At 38.9% G+C, this 24,131-nt stretch overlaps 1 protein-coding gene across 3 annotated transcripts in view; it reads left to right on the forward strand.

Annotated features, from left to right (window-relative positions):
* mypn (myopalladin) overlaps window positions 1-24,131 on the forward strand; it is a 357,752-nt gene that overhangs the window by 188,017 nt on the left and 145,604 nt on the right. For all 3 annotated transcript variants that reach the window (XM_039735149.1, XM_039735165.1, XM_039735157.1), the window contains 3 exons: window positions 768-791; window positions 1,510-1,626; window positions 5,126-5,468. In XM_039735149.1, the coding sequence (XP_039591083.1) occupies window positions 768-791; window positions 1,510-1,626; window positions 5,126-5,468 (484 nt within the window). The remainder of the gene's footprint in view (window positions 1-767; window positions 792-1,509; window positions 1,627-5,125; window positions 5,469-24,131) is intronic.

The raw sequence follows: 24,131 nt of genomic DNA on the forward strand, positions 1-24,131 counted from the left end.
CTCGGAGCTGGAGGATTGTTTATTGTTTGTGATTAATTTATGAGTATAGTGGTGGAGAGAGTGTTTTGTACACTGTGGCAATTTAATAAAGTTAACTTGAGGACTTTTACCTGGTGTTTGGAATCGTGGACAGGGGTTCAAGGGAGTGAGAGCGCCCCCTATCTACCACAATATATATATATATATATATATATATATATATATATATATATATATATGTGTGTGTGTGTATTTTTTATTCAGCAGATATACTGGAGAAAAGCAAGTGAACAAGTGAACTCTCTGTTCTACCAGAGCCAAAACAGATTCCTAAGCTTATATACACATAGATAGAAAAGACAGCTAAGAAGTCATAAATGCACAGTCTATCACATGATTAAATCCAAACCATCTTGAAGTAAGGCTAAAAGAAATCCTTTATTCTATAACAGCAATGTAGGTGACTATACATAAGTATAACATTGGTTCTATACATATTAACATTAGAAAAAAAAAAAGTCTTTTTAGAATTGCACTTCTGTACTATACACTATAAGAAGGCACTTTAGAAATGCACATACTATGTATAGCACAACTTTCCCATATATATATATATATATATATATATATATATATATATATATATATATATATATATATATATATATATTTTTTTAATATCGGCGTATATACAGTTTGGGGTGGAGGCAAGAAGTGAACAAACAGAAATGCAGTTTTGTGTAATACAATGTCAAAGTTTCTTATCTTTATATTTTTACCTTTTTCAGAGCCCAGGACCTTGGCTGAACAAGGTAAACAGAAACAATCTATCTATCTATCTATCTATCTATCTATCTATCTATCTATCTATCTATCTATCTATCTATCTATCTATCTATCTATCTATCTATCTATTAATCAGCCTGTAATGTACAGTAGTTGATGATATCTTGTTTTATTGAAGGCCTTTCATGATGAACACTACTTACCTTAAGCTTTTTAGTTTAATACTGAAAGTCTCTTTGCTTCATAAAACACGTTCCTTTGAAAACACCTTCCCAGACTGGTTTACATACACATGAGCTGCAGACATATCCTTAGAATGAATGGGCTGGTGGGTCACACGTCCCCCTCAGAGTCTGGTAATGCTCCTAAGCCTTGTACTTAGGTGACCAATGTAACTGCTTTGCTACATTTACTTTCAACCAAAAGAAAGGAAAATAACAGAGTACTTAAAAGCAACCACACAGCAGGAATGAGTCAAATGAAGAGGTGAAAGAGTCACAGTGATGTGAATCCCCTCATTTTTTGCTGCTATCTTTAAAGAGTTTTTTTTTTCTAGCAGCTCTTGGATTTATAACCCTCATGTCCATACTTGGATATGAAAGGTTAATCTCAAGTTCAAACGTTTTACTGTAATTAGCTCTGTAATTGTGTCTTCTCTTTCACACAATGATAGTAAATAAATCAGCTTCACCACCAATAATCTGTCAGGGCTTTGATTTTGTTTTCTTTTATTTGCACTTTCAGAAGAGATTTGCACCTTAGTCATTGCAGAAGTATTTCCAGAAGACTCTGGGACATTCACGTGCACTGCAAGCAACAAATATGGCACAGTTTCAAGTATTGCCTCCTTAAATGTAAAAGGTAAGAAAATGTTTTAGCACTTGAAGCATATAAAGTTCAGATCTAATGTCCACATTTTGAGTCAAAGTGAAATCAGGAAGACAGTTGGCAGATATTTCAGAATAAACATCAGGACCATCAGTTTTTTGTATGTGAAAAATACTAATTGTGATTGTATATTGCATGTGTTATGGCATTCATGTGAAAATTTTCACAAAGCCTTTAATACCATAATTACACTTTTTATTTCAGCTATAAATCATTGCTTCTGATGTAGCAAACTCCAGGGCTGTGGGCACAATTGATTTCTGTATAGCACACTCAAGACAGAATGGTTCAGTTTGTGTGTGGAGATTATCAGTTGTCTAAAAGTAATATAACAGTAAATTAATGTATTCTGTTATGTTGTGTGCCAAATGAAGCAGTACTATGGTGAGCACCGAGTCTTCACTCTTAACTTTGAGGCCGCTCTGGTCACTGTCAATCTATGGTCTGAATGTGATTCCTTTATCCAGTGGGCTTCCCCACAGTCTTATATCCTTCTACAAATCAAATATGTTGGGGTAACTGGTGAGTGAACCCGTGCTGAATGTGAACAAGTGTATCCGGTGCTGGACTGAATTGGTTAGCGTCTTGCACCACATACTGATGGAACAGACTGTGACTTATGATTCACTAAGAAGAAGATTTGTTCAGTATATGAGTGGATACATATGCCATATGATTAAATTGCTTACAGCAAGTTGTCAATGGATGGAAAGGCAGCAAAAAGTATTGCTAGCAAAAATTAAAACATCTGAGCACATTCAAACTAACATTAACACCCACACGCACTGACACTGGCCAAGTTTAGTTCCTCCAATTAACCTGCACATCTCTGAGATTTCCAAGTCAACAGATCACCTAAGCCAGCTTTGAACTAACTACAATGTACAACTAGAGCACATCCATGTGGTTTGCCCAGTTTGAAATGCAATAAACTAATTATATTGCATATCAAGACAGGCGCTATATTAAGAAAACTCTTTGGGAACAGTTTCTCTGCAATTTTAACAAATTCAGATTAAAAAGTGGGCAGCAGTGTTGTGCAATAGTAAGTGTGACTTCCAACAGATTCCAAACATGTACTGAGTAGGTTGATTAGCAGTTTTAAACACGGCTCACTGATGAGAGAGTGGGCCCTGCGGTGGACTGAGAGCCTCACCAGAGTGGATCAGAGCAGCAGCCTTAAAAATGAAAACATAAATGATGATACTTTATTCTGAGTTTTATCTTGCATGGTACTCAGTGCTACTGGGATCAGCTCTGACGTCAGTGACCTTTAATTGGATCAAGCAGATTTGAAAAACTGGTGTTCAAAAGGGATGTTCAAAACTTTGAATACCGGAATATAATGCAATGTGAAATGTCTTGAGTAGAGCCTTCTGAAAAGAAGGACTGTAAGCATGAGAAAGGTTGCATGTATCTTAAATACATTATTATGTCATGTCATGTCATTCTCCGACCCGCTATATCCTAACACAGGGTCACGGGGGTCTGCTGGAGCCAATCCCAGCCAGCACAGGGCGCAAGACAGGAACAAACCCTGGGCAGGGAGCCAGCCCACCGCATACATTATTATTATTATTATATTTCTTTGGATGTCACAGTCTTTCAGGTTGTATGAAAACTATGCCCTGTCTCATGGGACCTCTTGAGAGAGGGCATAGTTGAAAGTCTTGGTTATGCGTAAATTGCAAAAATCAGGTCTAGTCAGGGTTAGGGTGCCTAGTCAGGGTCATCTCAAAGGAAAATGTCTGGTATTATTTACTGCTAGCTGTGCCAAGGACTCTGCTGACTACGGATGGCTTGCATTTCACAGCTTGTTTTTGTAGAATAGAGATGTTGATGTCAGGTGAGATCTTTTCAGTATATCGTTTGGTGGATTTAGTGATAACCCCAGCAGCACCTATGATGACATGGACTACTTCTGCCTCCGTTTTCCAAATTCTTTTAAATCTCATTTCAGAGCTGATGGTAGTGCTCTAATTTATTCCCTTTATTTGGATTATGTTATGGTCTGACGGCACCGAGATATCTTTTAAAAAAGTTTTATTGGTTGATAGATTCAAATAAATGGTGTCTGATTGGTTGACATTACATGTGACATCTGTTTGAACAGGGAGCTCCCAGAGAATCTTAGATGTAGTATTTCCAGGGTTTTAAGCAACTCCAAACTCCATCTCCACCATTGCCATGGCACTTGGAACTTGTTATTCTTAGCTAGAGTCCAGTGGAGATATTTTATCAAACTGTTTTGATGCCATAGATAGGACATATTGGCCAGTGTTTCGCAAGCACTGGCAATGTGATTGTCTCATCACATTTTGTACATTATTATTAATATTATTAATCTAGTCACCATGGGGACAAACCAGCCCAACCTGATGCCAGAATGAAAGAGTGTTAGAAAGGGCTGCAAAACTCAGCTAAAACCTTAATGATGCTAACTATCTAATCTCTCACCTCACCCTGCATTGAAAATCACTTGTCAGGAGTCAGGAAATGAAGAGTAAGCATTATAAGTGGCATAACTTGAGTGCAAGTTTAGCATTCATGTCACCTGTGTGGCCAACAGAGGGTGCTCCAGTCACCCAGACCCCGACACAGACAGACAGACAGACGCAAGTCTTGCCACACAGCACACCTTTATTGTAGTGGGGAAGTGCTTTTCTTTCGCTCCCCACAGTAGCACAGTTCCCAAGATCCAAAGAGTAATGCAACACAGTCGTTTCTTATTCCTTTTCTCTTCCTTGTTCCACCTCCACTCCTTCTCTGGCAAGCTTCATCCTCCTCCTCCTGACTCTGGAACCCCAAGTGAAGTGAGGTGGCTCCTTTTATACTGCTCCTGGGGGTACCCCAGGTGGCTTATTAGCCAGGTCTGGTAGCACTCCCAGGTGTGGTGGAAGCCCAATGTAGGACTCTGCAGCTCCCCCTGGAACCCAACAGGGTTGTCCCGAACTCTAACTCCTATGAAGCCCTACAAGAATCCGTGGAGCCATAACAACCCAGGGGGGGCTGCCCTGTAGCACTCCGGGGGAGGCAGCATCCTGTGCACATTTGCTCCCCCCAGTGCTGCTGGTATATTGGCTTCCCAGCTAGGCGGGGATCACAGCCATCTGTCACACCTGTCATAATGATTTGGAAGCCAAGAAGTATTATTCAGTCTGTCAAAATCGCAATTCTGATTATAAGTCTACGACCTTTTTTACTCAACATTGATTAATATGAACGGCTGTTAGCATAGTCCATCTCATTCATGTTTAATGGGAAAGGTCCTTGGTCATTGTCATTCTAGTCCAGGCCTTATTTTTTTGTGATACATAAATGAGCATCTGCCTTGTCAAAAAAAATCACATAAACCTTTGCACTCTTTAATTCACTGTCAAGAAACAAAGAAGGATTAAGCTGAGAGGGGAATATGATTACCCAGTTCAGCCACTTGCAAGTAACCTTTGTGGTTTTTTTTTTTATCTCACAGGCAATCAGAATAATAGTTCCTCCCTCCAGGCGACTCACACTAGCCTAATGGTGGAATCATCTCATCAGAAAACATCCCGAGCTGCAACAACTGACCCCCCTGGCTGTTTGAAAACCAAACTGGTGAACCACAATGAGCCCCGCTCTAGCTCCAAAGCTGGCCTTCGCGTGCATTTTAAACTACCAGAAGACGACAAGGAGAGTGAAGATTCATCTGACGAAGGAATTCTTTTCTTCAAGCAGCAAAAGTCAGACTTGAGAAATGCAAATGGACAGCTACCTGGAGGAACAACCCCCATGCCTCCTGGGAAAGAGCCCCCGCCAGTTCTTGCAAAGCCCAAACTGTGAGTACCAGTAAGTCTAATAAGTTGTATGGGATGTGGTAGAACAAAAACTGAAGAGGGCTTTCTGACTCACAAATATTGACATGCATGAAGAAAACCCTGGTGGTGTGTCTTCCTCTTGGTCATTGAAATCCTGGTGTTAATTCAATTGTCACTCCTTTTTGGGTATCTAGGAGGACCCCTTTATCTAAGATAACATAATATTATGTCCAGGCAAGATTTCTTATAATTAGCAAGATGCTTTTCTTTCACTGTTTAGTGCAAACATGTATCTTAAATGAAGGGCAAGTAAACTGTTTTATGGGTAGTATGTGGTTGTGCTCTAAATTCAGCCAGCTAAACATTATGGGGATTACGTCACTGACAATGAATCAGTGAGTCTGGAAAAGAAGAAAGCCTTTGTCAATTTTATCCATATTTTGCCTTAGCCGTGCTTCAACAAGATATGGCTGCAAGGTGTTTTATAACACAAGGATTTTCATTCACTCACATTATAACCCTCAACAAATCAAGAGTACTAAAGCTCTGCACTTATACAACACCATGGTGTGATATAATGGTAGAAAGTCACCATATAAAATAAAGACTGTGGGCCATGTAGCAGTTCTAATAGCAGAAACTGTCATTAAGTACAGTATTTTATTTTATATGGCACCTTTCACTGTGGGGATTGCCTCACCTGTGCAAGCATTATTATAATCTTTCATTTATTCAGTGCTTACATTGTGCTTAATGCAAAACATAACATAAAATATTCTCAAACCCACTTTGTAAGAGAATAATATATTATATATCCTAATGAAATAATGAACTATATTTACACATAAAAAATACATAAAAACACCAAATGGCTGTTTATTGAAAAGGAGGACCGAATTGTACAACAATATTTTAGAATGCTGGGCTTCATAGAGGGGCTAATGGTAACAGAAGTTAAGAACAAAATGAAGTACTCAGCACCTCCCGTCTCAGTGGAATTTTCTGCTGCTTTGCCACTTTAAATTACTTGAGTTTACGTTTTTGGGATGTGTGGTTAATGTATGTTATGAGCATATTCAGTTTTTATGGGCTTGTATGATAAATGCTTTTGATCTATAAAAAACTATCATTTTTTGGATTCCAGCTCTGGAAAACCTACACTGGAGAGGTAACCTATGAAACCCTCTTAGAAAAGACCTCTGTGGGTTAACCAGCAAACAACCCCCATTTTGCTGTTCCTGTCCATTTTGTGAACTTAATTTCTCAGCAATTTTGATCATAAATTTTAGTTTCTTAGCGCCTTATTTTCATATCATCTGAATCTAACACAAGGTCTTAGAGAAGCAGGGAAACTATATTTCCTAGTTTAATAATAATTGTTTTATATTGTCCAATAATGCAAAAAGAAAAACAATTTTAAACAAAAAAAAAAAAACAAAACTCCCCGCCTCCAAAAATACAAATTTATAATAAACTTGGAAATCTCTTAAGTTTCTGGAAGAAGTGTCCATTCCAGCATAACATGCACTCCAGTGTACACCAACAAATGACAAGGCTACAAGCAGTAATCTAATAAGCTTGTGCTCCAACTATAAAAATATATGTGGATGATTATACTACAACAACCACTTTTATTTATATTGAGCATTTACATACACAAAAATAGCTGAAAATGCTTAATAATTATAATAATATTCTTTTTTTGGCTGCTCCCATTTAGGGGACGCAAAAACTGATCTTCTTTCCTAACGCTTGTCCCGTGCTAACGCAGGGTCCGCTGCTTTTGATGCCTTTCTCTGCTTCTTCCGATATAGGGTGTTTTCTGGGTCAACATCAATCTGTTGCATGCCCTCCTTGATTCTGTCGAGCCATTGCTTTTTTGGGTCTTCCACGTGATTGTTTGCCATCTGGGCTCAGTCAAAGGGTGATCTTGGCCACTGTCTCTCCTTCACTACACGGGACGTGTCCATACCACCTTGATCGTGCCTCTTGCATCTTCTTGGTGATCTGTGCCACTCCCATTCATCTCCTAATGCCCACGTTCATGGCATGATCCCACCTCGTGAGTCTGAGAGATCTTCATTTCCATTGTATGGTGTGCCTGTTCTTGTTGTTCAGTGGACGGCCAACATTCAGTGCAGTAGAGGGCCAATGGTCAAACGATGGCACACTTTTGTCTTGATGTAATCAATATTCTTATTCTTATAATTATAATAATAATAATAATAATAATAGGGCGGCACGGTGGCGCAGTGGTAGCGCTGCTGCCTCGCAGTTAGGAGACCCGTGTCTGCATGGGTTTCCTCCGGGCGCTCCGGTTTCCTCCCACAATCCAAAGACATGCAGGTTAGGTGGATTGGCGATTCTAAATTGGCCCTAGTGTGTGCTTGGTGTGTGGGTGTGTTTGTGTGTGTCCTGCAGTGGGTTGGCACCCTGCCCAGGATTGGTTCCTGCCTTGTGCCCTGTGTTGGCTGGGATTGGCTCCAGCAGACCCCCGTGACCCTGTGTTCGGATTCAGCGGGTTAGAAAATGGATGGATGGAAGTCAAGAGGGTTGAAGAGCAATTATTTATATATAAGACTGTAAAAATTAAAAGTAAAAGTTCAGCTTAATAAAAAAATGATACAATAAGATCACCAGGGAGGAGAAGAAGGCAAATACTTTTAAAAGGAGACTCGGCATTGTGAAAGAGTTGTGGCACCCCAAGGTGACCCCATATAATTGGAAGCAAATATAAACAAAGAAAACATGCAATAAATGCAGAGAAGTCTTTTCAGATTGGAGTTCAGAACAGAACTGACTCCACAACAGCCAAACCGCTGCTCATATGGCTTCCAGAAGTGACATCAGAGGTGGACTTGCTGTCAGTCCTTTGCTCTACAGAAGAAGGAAGAGATGAAACATTAGCAAACAGCACCAGCCCCTGGTCTGGCAGGTAACTACTATCACCAGAGCCCTTAAGCTGTCTTCCAAGCACATGTATGTGACATGTTCTAGTTGTCAAGAACACTGGAGAAAGCAAAGGCTAAAAGACTGCCCAGTCACCTTCTGGCATTCTAACAAACATACTGTAAATATATTAATAATTACTAATTACACTGGTAATCAAATTGCCTTTTGTACATTTCTTCATTTTTCCCAGCATTATAGATGTCTTCAACATGCTTTGACCAGGTGGCTACACAGAGTGTTACCACCTAATACCAAAAAAAAAAGAAAACCCACTAAATCAGTGATTAGAGACCATCTATGAAATTATTACATCACCTTCAACCAACCCTCTGTCACCACCATGAAATAACAAGCACTGCAGCTATTGCTGATTTTTTAACAGGTTTTTCCAGAACTGCTACTGCATGTTCTCCACAGCCTGCATTTTCACAAGTGTCAATCTTACTATTTACATTTCTGGCTGTAATATAATTCAAAAATGTCCATTTAAAAAGGTCTCTTTTCATTAACCCTAATAAATTTCTTTGCTGTGCTAAAGAAAAAGCAGTAAGGATCTGACATGCTGATATCCAGGATATGAGTCACATCAAAGTTAAGCCCCCTCAAAATAAGTAGTTCAAACGTATGATTCTCCATATGTGTTGATTGGGGTATATACTGTCCGAGAATTTCAGAGATCCATAAATTCTGTAGTTCTGGGATCACAACAATTAATTACATGAAAGTTGAAGTCACTTACTACTAGAAAATTGTCATAACTAGTTATTATTACAAATAATAAATGCCAACATGTATGAATAAACAAGGTAATATATCTTGGAGGACAATAAATGAAGGATAAATGTAAATGTGGTACTTGCTTAATACTAAAAAAAAAACTAAATTGCAGAGACCACCATCTTTACAATTTCCACAGTTATAGAAGATACCTTCCATAAAAAAAGCAGTTTGCAGTGGTGCGCACTGTAGAAATTAATATTAGAAATATTAATTCAGTGATTTCTCCATTTTCCTACCAGTTTACTCCACTGTAGCGTCACAGACATTATAGTCTAGCCGAACAGCACTGGATGCAAGGAAGGAACCAATATGGCCAGTCCTTTAAAAACGATAAGAAAATTCCAAATAAAAAAAAAACCAAATTCTGGACAGAAGACCAGGAGTAATACAGAATACACTTGACTAACAAATTCCAGATAGACATGCTGGAAAATGAATGCAGGTTCCTCAAGTTATCAGACACAGGCAATAACTAATCCCCCATCATGCACTCCTCCTTTGTACAGTGAATAGTGTAACTTTCTGAACCCCTGTCAATCAGATTAATTAGAGTTGTGATGGCACAGAGCCTGTCCAAGCAGAAACCAGTCATGGAAGAGGTCCATCACAGGCATAATCATATTCAATTATGTGCATAATTTTCCCCGGATCAATTTAAAATCCATATTAACATGCATATCTGTTGGCCAGTCGTTCACTTGTGCTCACTCAGCTACATACACATAATAGAGATTTAGAATAATCAATTAACTTAACATTCATGTCAAGAAAAGAAATTAATTTAAAATAAATTAAAATAAAAGTAAGACTTAAAAACTTCAAAAGCAGTGACTCACCTGTGCTGATATGAACAATGGCATATCGGAATGTAACCGAGTCAGCTTCTTGCTGTTAAAGTTTGCCTGTGGCTTATTGCACAATAAACTTTCTCCACCTTACTCTTCTCCTTTTATGTTTCTTAATACCAAGACATTTAAGGTGTAATTTTTGTACCTGATCATTTATCATCGTATTCATAACATAAATTATGCTGTGTGAAATACAGTCCGGAGGTAAATGCCTAGATGTTTATTATTCAAAGCATTGCATTAATGAAAGTGCCATGCATTAGCTCATACATTCTATTCAGTTCACCGTTGCATCAATGGAAAAAATCCATTTTATTTAATGTGGTTCCAAAACCAACATTGCTGCTAGCAGCTGCTTGCTAAAGCCCTAGAAGATAAGAGATATATGCAATTAAACTTTTTTCCCAGTTTAGATTATGAGGGCAATTTGTCTTGAAATAGTGTTGGTTTTTCATTTATTTTATTTGTAGATTAAGGAATCTTAAAATTGAATCAAGTGGCTTTCATATACAATATACAGTAGTCATATTCGCTGTTCCATCTCTACATTTTTTTTGACAGTCATGGGGGATAGAGGAGCTTATTCCATTAACAATGCCAAAAGCAGCCCTGTAGTGGGCACCAGTTCATTGCAGGGTGAAATCACACATGCACGCACACACATACACACACACACACATACATCCAATGCCAGTTTAAAATCACAAGTTACCGTAACAGCATTTCTTTGGATTGTTAGACAAAACTCATGCAAAAAAAGATTGAGAAATAAACAGTATACAGTACCTTCGGAAAGTATTCAGACCCCTTCACTCTTATGCTGAAATCTTTTAAATTAATTTTTTTCCCTCTTCATGCAATACTATATACCCCAGAATGATAAAACCAAAACAGAATTTTAGAAATTTTTGCAAATTTATAAAATATAAACACATTCACACAAATATCACACTGACACAAGTACTGTATTTGGACCCTTAACTGAATACTTTGTTGAAGGACCTATGGCAGCAATTACAGCCTGGTTAGGTGTGAAGCAACAAGCTTTGCACACGTGGATTTGGGGATTTTCTGCAATTCTTCTCACAGATCCCTTCAAGCCCTGTCAGGTTAGATGGAGACCGTCACTGGACAGCTATTTTCATGTCTCTTCAGAGATGTTCAATTGGGTACAAATCTGTGTTCTAGCTAAGCCACTCAAGGACATTCACACAGTTGACTTTAAGCCACTCCTGTGTTGTCGTTGCTTTGTGTTTAGAGTCGTTGTCCTGTTGGAAGGGGAACCTTCAGGTCCAATCTGAGGTCCAGATGACTCTGGGCCAGGTTTTCACTAAGGATATCTCTGTAGTTTGCTCTGCTCATCTTTATCCCCAACCCTGGCTAGTCTTCTAGTCCTTGCCACTGAAAAACAACTCCACAACATGATGCTTCCACCACCATGCTTTACCATTTGGAATGGCATTGCACACGTGATGAGTGGTGCATGGGTTGTGACCCTTACAATTGATGCCACACAGGTCACACATTGATTTCATTAGACCAGAGAACTTTGTTTTTCATAGTCTGAGTCCATTAGTTACAATTCTGCAAACACCAGAAAGACTTTCTTGTGCCATCTGGCCACTATGCCATAAAGCTCAGATTGGAGGAGTCTTGCAGTGGTGGTTGACCATGTGGAAGTTTCTCCTGTCTCCACACAGGATCTAAGAAGCTCAGTTAAAATGACCAATGAGTTCTCGGTCACCTCTCTTACCAAAGTCTCTCTCCCCTGGCTGTTCAGTTTAGCTGGGCTGCCAGCTGTGGTAAGAGGTGTTGTTTCAGACTTATTCCATTTAAGAGGTATGGGGTCCATGATGCTCTTGGCAACTTTCAATGCTGCAGATTGTTTTTTGTGGTTTTCCCCAGATCTGTCTTAAACCTCATGGCTTAGTTTTTGCTCTGATACAATTTGCCAGTTGTGGGACCTTCTATAGACAGTGGTGTTCCTTTCCTAATTAACTACAATCACCTGAAATAACGATAGGTGGACTTCAAAAAGGGTGTAGAAACATCTCAGTGATGATCAATAGAATGGGATGCACCTGTGTCAAATTTCAAGCGTCATAGCAAAGGGTCTGAATACATATGCCAATGTAATACTTGATTTTTTTTATTTTAAATAAAATTGCAAAACTTTCAATTCATCATTCTGGGGTATTGGATGTTGTTTAAATATTGAAAAAAATAATTTAAGCAATACTACCAGTAATCTGGTTAATGTGGCATTTAAAGTTTAGGTCAGAGTCCATGATTACATGTAAATGCTTTACCTCTGCCTTGACTTTTAATTCTAAGGGATCAAGTATATTTCTAATGCCCTCATTATTTCCATTTCTGTCAACACTAAGATTTCTGCTTTTTCTTTATTTAGTTTGAAAATGTTGCCACTTTTGCCACAAATGTTCTATTCAGAAATCTAGTAAGACATTGGATCAGAGAGCCAAGAGCATCAGGGTCATCAGGCATTATAGATACACAAATCTGCATGTCATCTGCACAGCTCTGGTAGTTTACTTTGTGTTTTGATAAATCAGGCCTAATGGAAGCATGTCGATTAAAAGAATCAGCAGGCCCAGAATGGATCCTTGTGGTATACCATATGCAATATAATGAACCTCTGAAGTACGATCACCACAACTAACTAAGAATATTCTACCTGTTAAATAGGACTGACACCAATTTAAGACACTGTCAGAGAGAGCCATTTGACTAAAGCGATTTATTAGAATACTACTAATGATTTTCCTTCCGTCTTCTCTTCCAAAGTCACAAACATCCAAAATAGTTGTTCTCTGTGTTCTTTTTCTGTTTCCTCCTTCTTTAATGTAAATGACTCAGATATTTCTCACTGGCTCTGTAACCACATACCCTCGCCCTGTGCTCTGGACCCCATTCCTCTCACCTTCTACAGTCCATCTTTCCTTCCTTGATCTCCTACATCACTTCTCTTTTCAATGCAGCACTGACCTCTGGTATCTGGTGACAGATGGGGAAACTGAGTTCAAGATATCTCATGTGATGCTATTCTAAAGAAACTCTCTCTCAGCCAACCTGCCATTGAGAACTACCATCCTGTCTTCCATCAGCCATTCTTGTTCAAGATCCTAGAATGCATAGCCCATAAACAATTCACTTTATTTCTCTCTGACAACAATCTACTACATTCACTTCAGTCTGGATTCCGCAAGGGTCACTCTTCTGAGACTGCACTGCTTTCAGTCACTAATACTCTTACATCTGCTTGGGCTGTTTCTCTCTCTTCTGACCTTATCCTTTTTGAACCTTCATCAGCTCTTCTCCACAGAAACTTTCTACAGGTGTGCCTCAAAGATCAGTACTAGGCCCATTTCACTTTTCTCTGTATATTCATTCCTTAGGCAATGTCATTTCTTCTCATGGCTTCTCCACAGATTTCATTTAAAAAGTAGCCATCCCCAGTGGCTCTGCTTGCATAGTAGTGAAAAAGGACAAACTTTAAAAATCAATAAACAAACAGGAATGGTAGCTAAACGGAGGCAAGATACGCTTCAAAAACACAGAGGTAGACCGATTCGACCGTAGGCTCGCGCGTGAGTGAGTTCGGCCCTGCTCGGCTCCCTACTCCTGACGTCATGCTTCCCCCTCCCCTTGGCCCACAGCCTCTGTCTTGGATTAGCATGAATATATCGCTCCTGCAAGTGAAGTATGATTCTTAGCTTGATGACAGAAGTCGCAAAATCAGCCAGAATGTTCAAGAAAATAATAGCAAAAAACCCAATCTAAATCCGTTAAGTAGTTCTCTCGTTCGCTAGCTAAGCTGAGATAAGGTACACCCCGAGGCTGGAGCATGAAATACGAGGGCTCTGTCCCCCTCCTCGGTCTGCTGTGTCTCTGTCAGATCTGCGCAAATAAATCATTACCGCAAGCGAACTATGATACTTAGCGCGATGAGAGATATCACAAAATCAATCAGAATATTCAAGCAAATTAGGGAAAAAAAACAATCTAAATCTGATAAGTAGTTCTCTCGTGAAAAGCGGACATACATACAGACAGACAGACAATGGATTTTATATATATATATAGAAATAAGTCGAACTAAAGGAGATCTCACCTGCCATCTTATAAACTGTCAAGGTCAATCGACTCTTATTGAGACTTCATCACGCCTACAGTCATCTGTGTGTTTCTCCACTCTGTCAGATACCGTAATGTATACGTTGCCTCAGTATATCTAATCTAATGGTACAGTGATGGTTGAATTCTCGTTACTCTTCTGCTTCACATTTTAGGTCATCTTAGAGACGACACAGTGGTTTAATGAAAAGGATGAATGTTTCACAGTTCTAGATTCCTAGTTTGTTTTTAATGTCCTTGTTGTTATGCAGTATGCATATTTTCTCAGCCCTTTGGCCTTACTAGTCTGTGCTGTTATCGTCTCTGAATATTAGTGAAATCTTAAGGAGACCTAATATTCAGCTTTGAAGCCATGCCCACATTCTTTTTTTACATTTCTGATATTCTATGCTTATTTTATACTTTTAAATATGACATTTATATTGTACTATTTTAATTCCAGCAATTTTGTTCTATCAATCTGCTTACATTCAATTTAACAGACTCAAAATTTCCAAATTGTTACTGAAGGGCTCACTTTTCTTCTCTGTTGTATTTTACATTAGTATTTCTGCATTTAATGGTTTCAGCAGTAGAACGTCTTCCTTCCTTTTTGCTGCAACAGTATGCTGTTAAGCAAATTTGATAATTAATTGACTTATGGAGTCATAACATACTATATACAGTATTAGTAGAGACCTCACCCTTCTATGTTTTTATTGATGTCCTTTCGCTGTTCTAATGTCTTTTTTTATTTTTTCCTGTTGTTTTCCAGTATTTATTTGTAGCCTGATGTCAGGATGTCTGCATGTTCTTCCAACAGTCTCAAGATTACATGTTGCATTTACTTTGTATATTATATTTTAATCTACTTAGTTATCTTGCTTTCCAAATCAAGTTATTACGATGATGCCTGCTGTTAGAGGCACCATGAAATATTAAGGTTAACTGAGTGCTTCCTAATCATCACGCCTCAAAGAATTCCCAAAAGCAATGAGCAGATCGTAGACATGTGCAGGAGTTAAAACAAAGGTTAGCCTGTTCTACTATATTGCGTCATGTTGTAGCCATCCTGGAAACTGTGGTCGCAAAATTAGAATAGAAAAACCTCTATGGATAAAATAAAAGAAAAAAGGTTTATCAAGATTTATGGCACTAATGGGCCAGACCAAATGTGTTTTTGTGCGCCTTGCCAGATACGGATACTACTAGTCTGTTGTCTGCACTGTTACAATGCCTTCTTTAACACTGCTGAGCAACTACAGCACTGTGCTTATGTTCTTTATTCAATTATGTTACCATTTGAATCTTTATATTATGTTCCTGATTAATTTATATAGTAATGGTACACACTGTGATGACAGATATACAGAAAGGTAGATAGATTGGATTGACACCATATGCCATAAACATGGTGGTGTAATAATAGATAATGTAAAAAGATATTGTAACCACAGGGGGGCAACCACTGAGCCCCGAATCTCCAACACAATGTCACCCAACCCTACTCTGGGTTCAAATAAAAAGATTACTTTCCAAGTGAAGCACAGCCAAAAAAAAACTTCTTTGCTTCTCCTGGTATGTTTGCCCACTGCCTCCTAACTGACTCCTTGAGTTGAAGTGGCAGGCACTTCCAAGTTAGATGGAAATTAGGGCTGTCCTCCCCTGGCAGTGCTCTCTGGTGGCACCTAATGACGCTGACAGGACTGCGCTTCTGCAATCTAAGTCCCATGCAACCTGTGGATGTCTTAACTGGGGTCAGCTGAGAGTAACACTGCCACCTTATGTGTGGTGGAATGAAACACTCCTGTTACCAAAGTTCACCTAGTCCATCCATTATTCTTTTATCTCCTAGGGGATGAGGATCAAAAGGTATCGCAGCTGGGTTGTGCCTCAATCTATGTTGTTCTCCCAATACAGACTCTCGGCTGGACAAAGAATCATCCTCTATCCCTCAGTCCCTCATGGCACTCACAATAGATAGATAGATAGATAGCATTGAAAGACTGAAAGGCTCACTGTAAAATTAATATTAAAGCTCAAATTCAAGTTTTTCGTCACAAGTCCTTTGTGAAATGAAATTACTACTTGCATATTTCCCAAAGAAAAGTGAATGCCAAAAGTATCACAACACCAACAAAAGGAAATTAATGCAACACAGACTGTGAATAGACCACCATACGTTCATTTATCCATCTTCCAAACCGGCTTTATCCCAAGCATGTTCTTGGGCTTAAGCTAGAGCCTATCCCAATCCTGGGACAGGGTGCCTGTCCAGACCCTATACATTAAATGTAATATGAGATGATAAATATACAAGCTGATTATATAACCTGATGTAAAAACTGTTGTACCTAGTGCTGCAAGGGAGTGACAGACAGACTTTTAGGAATATAGACATACACATTTTACAAAAATAATTAGATAGATAGATATCTTTTTGCAATGTACAAGACCCACTATTGCTGCTGGCCCATGATGTGTATTGCCAGTCAAGTTCCAAATTGCTGCTTATCATGCACTAGCAATCAGCGTACCACTTATGTATATTTAAAAACAGTACACAGTTGAAATTCTAAAAGCTAACCTTATCTTATAATCAAATTTTACTTTATAATTACATTTAATTTTTGCATAACTCATAAACAAAAAACTTACAGAAACACATATGCAGTATCTATAGGCATTGTGGCATACTGGCTAAGGACCCAGCATTGTCACTACAAGGTGGCACTTTAGATGTCACTGCTGCCTCTCTATGTCTTTCAGCTGTCATTTTTCTAACCTGCAGAATCCAGACCAGGGTCCCAGGGGAAGGGGGGCAATGGGGGGTTCTGGAGCCTATCCCAGTTAGCTTAGGGCAGGAACAAACCCTTGACAGGGTGCCAGTCCATCACAGGGTGAACACTCACACACACACTAGAACAATTTATAAACGCCAATTCACTTGACCTGCATGTCTTTGGACAGTCAGAAGAAACTGGAGCACCTGGAGAAAACCCACTCAGACATGGGAAGAACATACAAACCCCTCTCAGGGAGGACCCGGGATGTGGACCTTGGTCTCCATACTGTGAGGCAGCAGCGCTACTACTGCATCACTGTGCACTATGCATCTCTACTGTATGCAGTGCTTCAACCAACTAAGTGTATACTTTAAAAATAAAAAAGGTTGACCTATTACATATCTTCACTGGTTGGTGGGGTTATGGAGATGACCTGTATGTGTTTGTTTGTTTGCTTTGATTGACTTTTTGCATCAGAAGTATCACACCGGTTTAAGAACTGAACGGTGAACACTTGAATTTATGTGCAGTATGTGCCAAAACAATAATCAAAATTGGCTCACTGGATTTAGGGGTATCATATACAGAGACAAATGTGATGGACATGGTGGTAACACAAGCCCTTTTGCTTTTCCAAGAAGGCATGCTCTAAAACTTTGAAGCATTTAAAAGTATGCACAGCATTTCAGAAACAATCTGATGTTTGTCACCCCCTTAGTAAAGGGATGACAGTTAGGCAGTTCCCTATTTATAACACATCCACCTCGGGGAATTGAACAATTTTGGAAAGTGGTGGTCAGAGTTGTCATACTTGTATATGTGTGTAAATTATATTATACTCCACATGGATGGTAGTGTGTGCCTTCATTCATTCTCAAATACGTCAGAAGAAACTACTTCAATGGCAGTAAGTGGAGTGTTGGTAATTGATGGAACTGATGATTTCTATGGGAACAAATTAAATCAATTATATCAACCTTTCATTTTCTCAACCCACCTAGATGACTAGAGGCAGATTAGCCTATCCCCTTAATTTTCAGAAAATTTGTATTCTATCACCATCATAATATTTTCAAAACTGTAAATGATTAGTTTATCTAGAAATGTTTTGTATTTTTAATTTCTAACACTTGCCAGAATGTAGGATAGTGAAGTTAAATAAATCTCATTCTCGGGCTAGTTCAAATCTTAAATCCAAGTCATTTTATTTTCTTTTATTTTACTGCACGCTCCTAACCTCCTCTTACCTCCTCCACCTTAATACACTAAACAGCTAATTTTAAAATGGACAGTGCAAATCTCCATTTGCAAATCTTTACTATTTACTCCGGCACAGGGCTACATTACAATGAAAATCCATCTCTTTACTGTCAATTCTGCTCAATCTAAAGTAAATAATTGCGCTAAACATGAATACTTTATGGCAGAGATTTAAGAGCAAACTAAAAAAAAGAGTAGTCAGGCGATGCGAGTGTCTGAACACTGAAGGGTTTTAAACAATCTCTTATTAAGAAGTGACTCTGGGGATACTGCTCTCCTGACTGCAGCATTTGATACAGATGACTGTGGTATCCCCATTCTCCATCTTGAGCAGTCTGTGGGTATTCAAGGACCTGCTTTGGATTGGTTCAGGTCATGCCTCACAGGGAGAAGCTTTTCAGTCAGCCTGGGCCATCTCTCCCCTCTTCTTCTGACCCTGTCACCTGTGGGGTCCCTCAAGGATCTATACTGAGGCCTATTCTTGTTTCACTCTACATGTTGTCCTTAGAATCTGTTTTTTAAGAAAAACATTAGATTTATTTTGTTACGCAGATGATATGCAGTTATATCTTCCACTGAAAAAGATCAAATCAAATTCTCTTTGACTTTAATTGGAATGTCTGGAAGACATTCAAATGCGGATGTCACAAAGTCACTTAGTTTAAATGACAAAATTAGACATTGTGCGTTTTGGACCTTCTGAACTGACTTGGGCTCCTCCAAGTAATCTTGGCCCTTTGACAGCTCACTGTAAACCCATCCATCCATCCATCCATCCATTTTCTAACCCGCTGAATCCGAATACAGGGTCACGGGGGTCTGCTGGAGCCAATCCCAGCCAACACAGGGCACAAGGCAGGAACCAATCCTGGGCAGGGTGCCAACCCACCGCAGGACACACACACAAACACACCCACACACCAAGCACACACTAGGGCCAATTTAGAATCACCAATCCACCTAACCTGCATGTCTTTGGATTGTGGGAGGAAACCGGAGCGCCCGGAGGAAACCCACGCAGACATGGGGAGAACATGCAAACTCCACGCAGGGAGGACCCGGGAAGCGAACCCGGGTGTTCTAACTGCGAGCAGCTACCACTGCGCCACCGTGCCGCCCTCACTGTAAACCCTTCCTAAAAAATCTTGGTGTGATTTTTGATAATACCCCATTAAATTTTATACAAAAACTCCATTGTTAAAGCCTGTTTCTATCAGCTGGGGGTATTAGCTAAAGTCAAGCCATTTCTTTCTGTTGATGATTTTGAAGCACTAATTCATGTGTTTGTCTCTTCTCGGCTTGATTATTGCAACTCATTATACACTGGAGTTAATCAGCCATCCATCGCTTGTCTTCAGATAGTCCAGAATGCTGTGGCCAGGCTTCTAACAGGTATATGAGAACAGAATCACATCACACAAGTCTTAGCTTCTCTTCACTGGCTTCCTGTTCGCTACAGGACTGAGTCTGACATTTTATTGTTTGTTTTTATGTCCCTGAATGGTTTAGCCCCCTTTTATCCTAATGACCTCTTACACCCTTACTTTACTTCACGATCCTTGAGGTCCTCTGACCAGAAGTTACTGGTTGTGCTGAGTTCTAGACTTAAGCTAACAGAGGATCATGCTTTTACAGTAGCTACCCCTAAGCTTTGGAAGATCCATTCATCCATCTATTACCCAACCCGCTATATCCAAACTACAGGGTCACGGGGGTCTGCTGGAGCCAATCCCAGCCAGCACAGGGCGCAAGGCAGGAAACAAACCCTGGGCAGGGCGCCAGCCCACCGCAGGGTGCGCACACACCAAGCACACACTAGGGACAATTTAGGATTGCCAATGCACCTAACCTGCATGTTTTTGGACTGTGGGAGGAAACCCACGCAGACACGGGGAGAACATACAAACTCCACGCAGGGAGGACCCGGGAAGCAAACCCGAGTCTCCTAACTGTGAGGCAGCTTTGGAACATTCATCCTTTATATATTAGGTCAGCACCAACTTTGTTCACTTTTAAATCTTTTTGCCTTAGCTTTTCAAAATTTTTATTTTTTTATACTAATACTTAGACTATTTATTGAATCAGTTTTTGGAGTATTTACTTTATCTATATATGTATTTTTGTATTTATGGAAGCTGCACAGTACTTTGGTCAACTGTTGTTTTAAATATACTTTATGAATAAAATTGTCCAGACTTATTCTGAATTTAGCAAACGGCAAATCAAACTCAAAGTTGACATGATAGGCCAAAACCTGAACATACTCTAATTTTCAATAAAAATAAATTTGAGCGTTCAAAGTGACTTGTCAATCAAAGTCTACTGTTTATTATAAAAACAGTTTGGCCACCCTTTAATATGCAGGTCAGTCTTAGATTGCCAGCCACCACACTACAAGGGTGACATGGTGGCACAGTGGTTAGTGCAGCCATCTCATAAATTGTCCTTGTGGAGATATCTTGGGGGTCTTCTTCCTGGTAGTCCTGTTTTTCCCCTACATATGCAAAGAAGTGCTGTTTAGGTTATATTATATGGTGGTCCAAAGTGATATGAATGTATGTGTGAATGATCCGTTTAGCTGCATTCACCTGGCTGTCAAAATGCCTGCAGCTTCTGCTTTCTAATGGCTTTCAGAAAATGAGTATGACATGTCAACATGTATGCAAATAATTCCATAGTTCAAGTGTCTTCTTTTTAATAGTAAAAATCCAAAGCAAAACAGTGTACACCCAGATAAAGAGAAAAATTGATAATACAAAATACTAAGATGTTGCTGTTCAAGTCATGTATATCTTGTTATGTTTCTTTGAGTTTCTTTTGTAAGATCACTGGATAACATACAATCCTATGTTCATACATCAAACTTGCACGTGATGCGTGAGCAGTCAGAAAACTGTGTGGCGTCATTACCCCAATACACACAAGGCAAATCAAACAGACTAAAATTGTATTACTGGAGTTCATATGAAGCTAAGCACTAAAGAAGTTCCATTGCAAGTTTCCTTTAAGGGTTAAACAGACTTGCTCCCAGGATAGACTCCTGCCCCTTGCCAACCTGAACTGGATTTATCTGGTTTGTGAATGTTATGTCACATTACAAATGACAACAGCTAAACACTACTATTCATCTGTAAATCCATTCACTCCAACACTGGGTCACATCGAGGTAGAAACCATTCCATCAGTATTTCCTCTTACTGGCACAACTTAGACCAACCAATGAACCAAACCTGTTTTGGTTTGTGGGAATAAATTAGGGAGCTTAGAGGAAAACTCATGGGGAGATAGAGGGAACATGCCAACTCCACACACATAGTGACCAAGAATTGAATTTGAACCCAGGGCCCTGAGGCTGCCATGCTAATCTCTCTGTAAGTTAAATTGCACTTCTGTATCCTGAGCTGCTTTACTATACATGCCTAATACCACTAATTACCATAGAAATGTCTACAATTAGAGACAGCCTTATTATATTGTAAACAGTGATAATTTGGAGCACCAATTAACTTTAAACTTATTCTTAAAGCACACAAGTTTGTTACATAAAGCAATCCTAAAATGTCACAGTTAACTTCTTCTTCTCCTGGTGTGTATAAAATAAAAAAAGTGTAACAGTGCATGTGAAACAGCACACCCAAAGCAGGAGTGGAAACAATCACTCATTATCTAAAATTACCATCTCTAAATACATACTGTAATTACTCAGTTTAAATACCAGCCATTATTCATCACTGTTAAATAAAACAAAGATAAGACTTTCTTTTAGGGATGACTCAATCTTTGATCTCACTTTTCCAAAACAGATTTGTTTCTGTTATTGCAAGGGAATGAATTATAATGCTGCAGTGAAGGTAATATTTTTAAATGAATAGTATGTCTTTTTTCAGATAATGAAATTTATATATACAGTATTTTAATAGGCAATATTTTCTAATTTTGTAATGTTGTTGTCAATACAAATGATTCATGACCTGGTTGCCACTCTACCTTCCAACGCTGTAACAATTGACTCATTTTTACTTTTTACTGTTTATTTATTCATGTTTGTTCTCCTTGTTTTTATAATAATTTTTTACAATTGTTACTGATGTGTTTGAGCTACTGGATGCTTGAATTTCCCTGGGTGGATGAATAAAACTATCTATCTATCTATCTATCTATCTATCTATCTATCTATCTATCTATCTATCTATCTATCTATCTATCTATCTATCTATCTATCTATCTATCTATCTATCTATCTATCTATCTATCTATCTATCTATCTATCTCAGGCACCTTTGATGAAGGGGTCTTAGCTGCCTCGAAAGCTTGCATTTGTAATCTATTTAGTTAGCCAATAAAAGGTGTAATTTCTCCCTACTTTCTCCTGCATCAATCTATGGCCAACATGGTACAACACTCTACTGCTATATATTTAAATGTGCATGGCAGAATTGATAGACTACCCTTAAGGACAATGACAACTGGACCCCCCACCTCTCTGGCCAAGATCCTCTCCACTCTTTCAAGGTCACCCACACATGCCATGCGAGACTCACTGTCTCTGGAGCAAACCTGTGCTTCAATCTGACCTAATGATCAAGATCCCCAATATCAGTAACTCTCTCTTTTTGGGAATTGGTTTTGAGGTGGCCCTGCCTACCATCTCAGAATCTTCAGAGCACTCTCCAGTTCCACAAGGACCTGAAAATCATTTGACACTTCCAATTCTATAAGGAACACTTAATCTTTTTACAGTAAATGATTACCTCCCACCACGTGAAACCAAAGCTATGCTGTTGTCTCCTGTGCTGTCCTTGAATGCTGCCAGATGTGGGCCAGCTGCTATCCCTTTATTTACAGTGAACAAGCCACTCTTCTCTCACAGAGAAGCACAACATCAGATTTGGATGTGCTGATTTTCATCCGAGCTTCATTATCTTCAGTTGTGAACTGCTCCAGCACAGGTCAGAGATCAGTCTGATGAGACCAAGAATACAACAACATCATCTACGAACACCACAAATGTAGCCCTTTAGTTATCAAACTGGATGCCCTCCTAATCTCGGTGACACCTTGATACTCAGTCTACTTGAAGATCATTTCTGAGTGTTATGGGGTACAGTTAAGATAATAACTTGGGGTAAAGAAAATCAGTTTCTTCATTAAATTAGGTTAGCTTAACTAAAACCAATCAATGAAAGGCATCTTAGATTTAAAAAGCATTCTTTGCTGGAATGTGTAGAGAAGTGCGTCGTCACTCCCTGTGGCTGTACCACCTACTGTACTCTTTTATACATCTTCATTCACATTCAAAGAAATGATTACAGTATTATTCAAGCCATGATTTATAACAGTAATAAACTTAACTTGAACAAGATACCACAAACTAATGCACAACATAATACTGCTCCAGGGTAAACTCTAGGGGATTTCTTTCCCTTTTTAATATAATTTACTTGAAACAGAACTTGGCATTGTCTTGCGTGAGCAGCCTTAACAAGTATGAACATTCAGTAAATGTATGAGAAAGTCTCTACTACTGAGAAGTATAAGCCCAAGCAAATAAAGGGAGGACACGAAAGTGGCACACAGAGTGAATAGAGAACTGGGGTACAAGCACTACGAGAAAGCAGCTTTACCCACAGCCCCCAAAAGTTATATTAATACTTCATTTAAATAATGATTTCAGACATGCAATATCTGGTTAAACATTTTTGAAAATGTATCATTGTGCTAATCTATATTACGTAAAATAAAATAATAGTGACAAATATTAGTAAATAGTAAAAAGAAATCTGATGAAAAATGTGTTATGAAAATAAATATGAGAAAAGACAGATCATTGCTGTCTGACTGACTCACTCACTCACTGACTCATCACTAATTATCCAACTTCCCGTGTAAGTAGAAGGCTGAAATTTGTCAGACTCATTCCTTAC

This window comes from Polypterus senegalus, chromosome 1 (genome assembly GCF_016835505.1).
Source record: "Polypterus senegalus isolate Bchr_013 chromosome 1, ASM1683550v1, whole genome shotgun sequence".
NCBI classification, from domain to species: Eukaryota; Metazoa; Chordata; class Cladistia; order Polypteriformes; family Polypteridae; genus Polypterus; species Polypterus senegalus.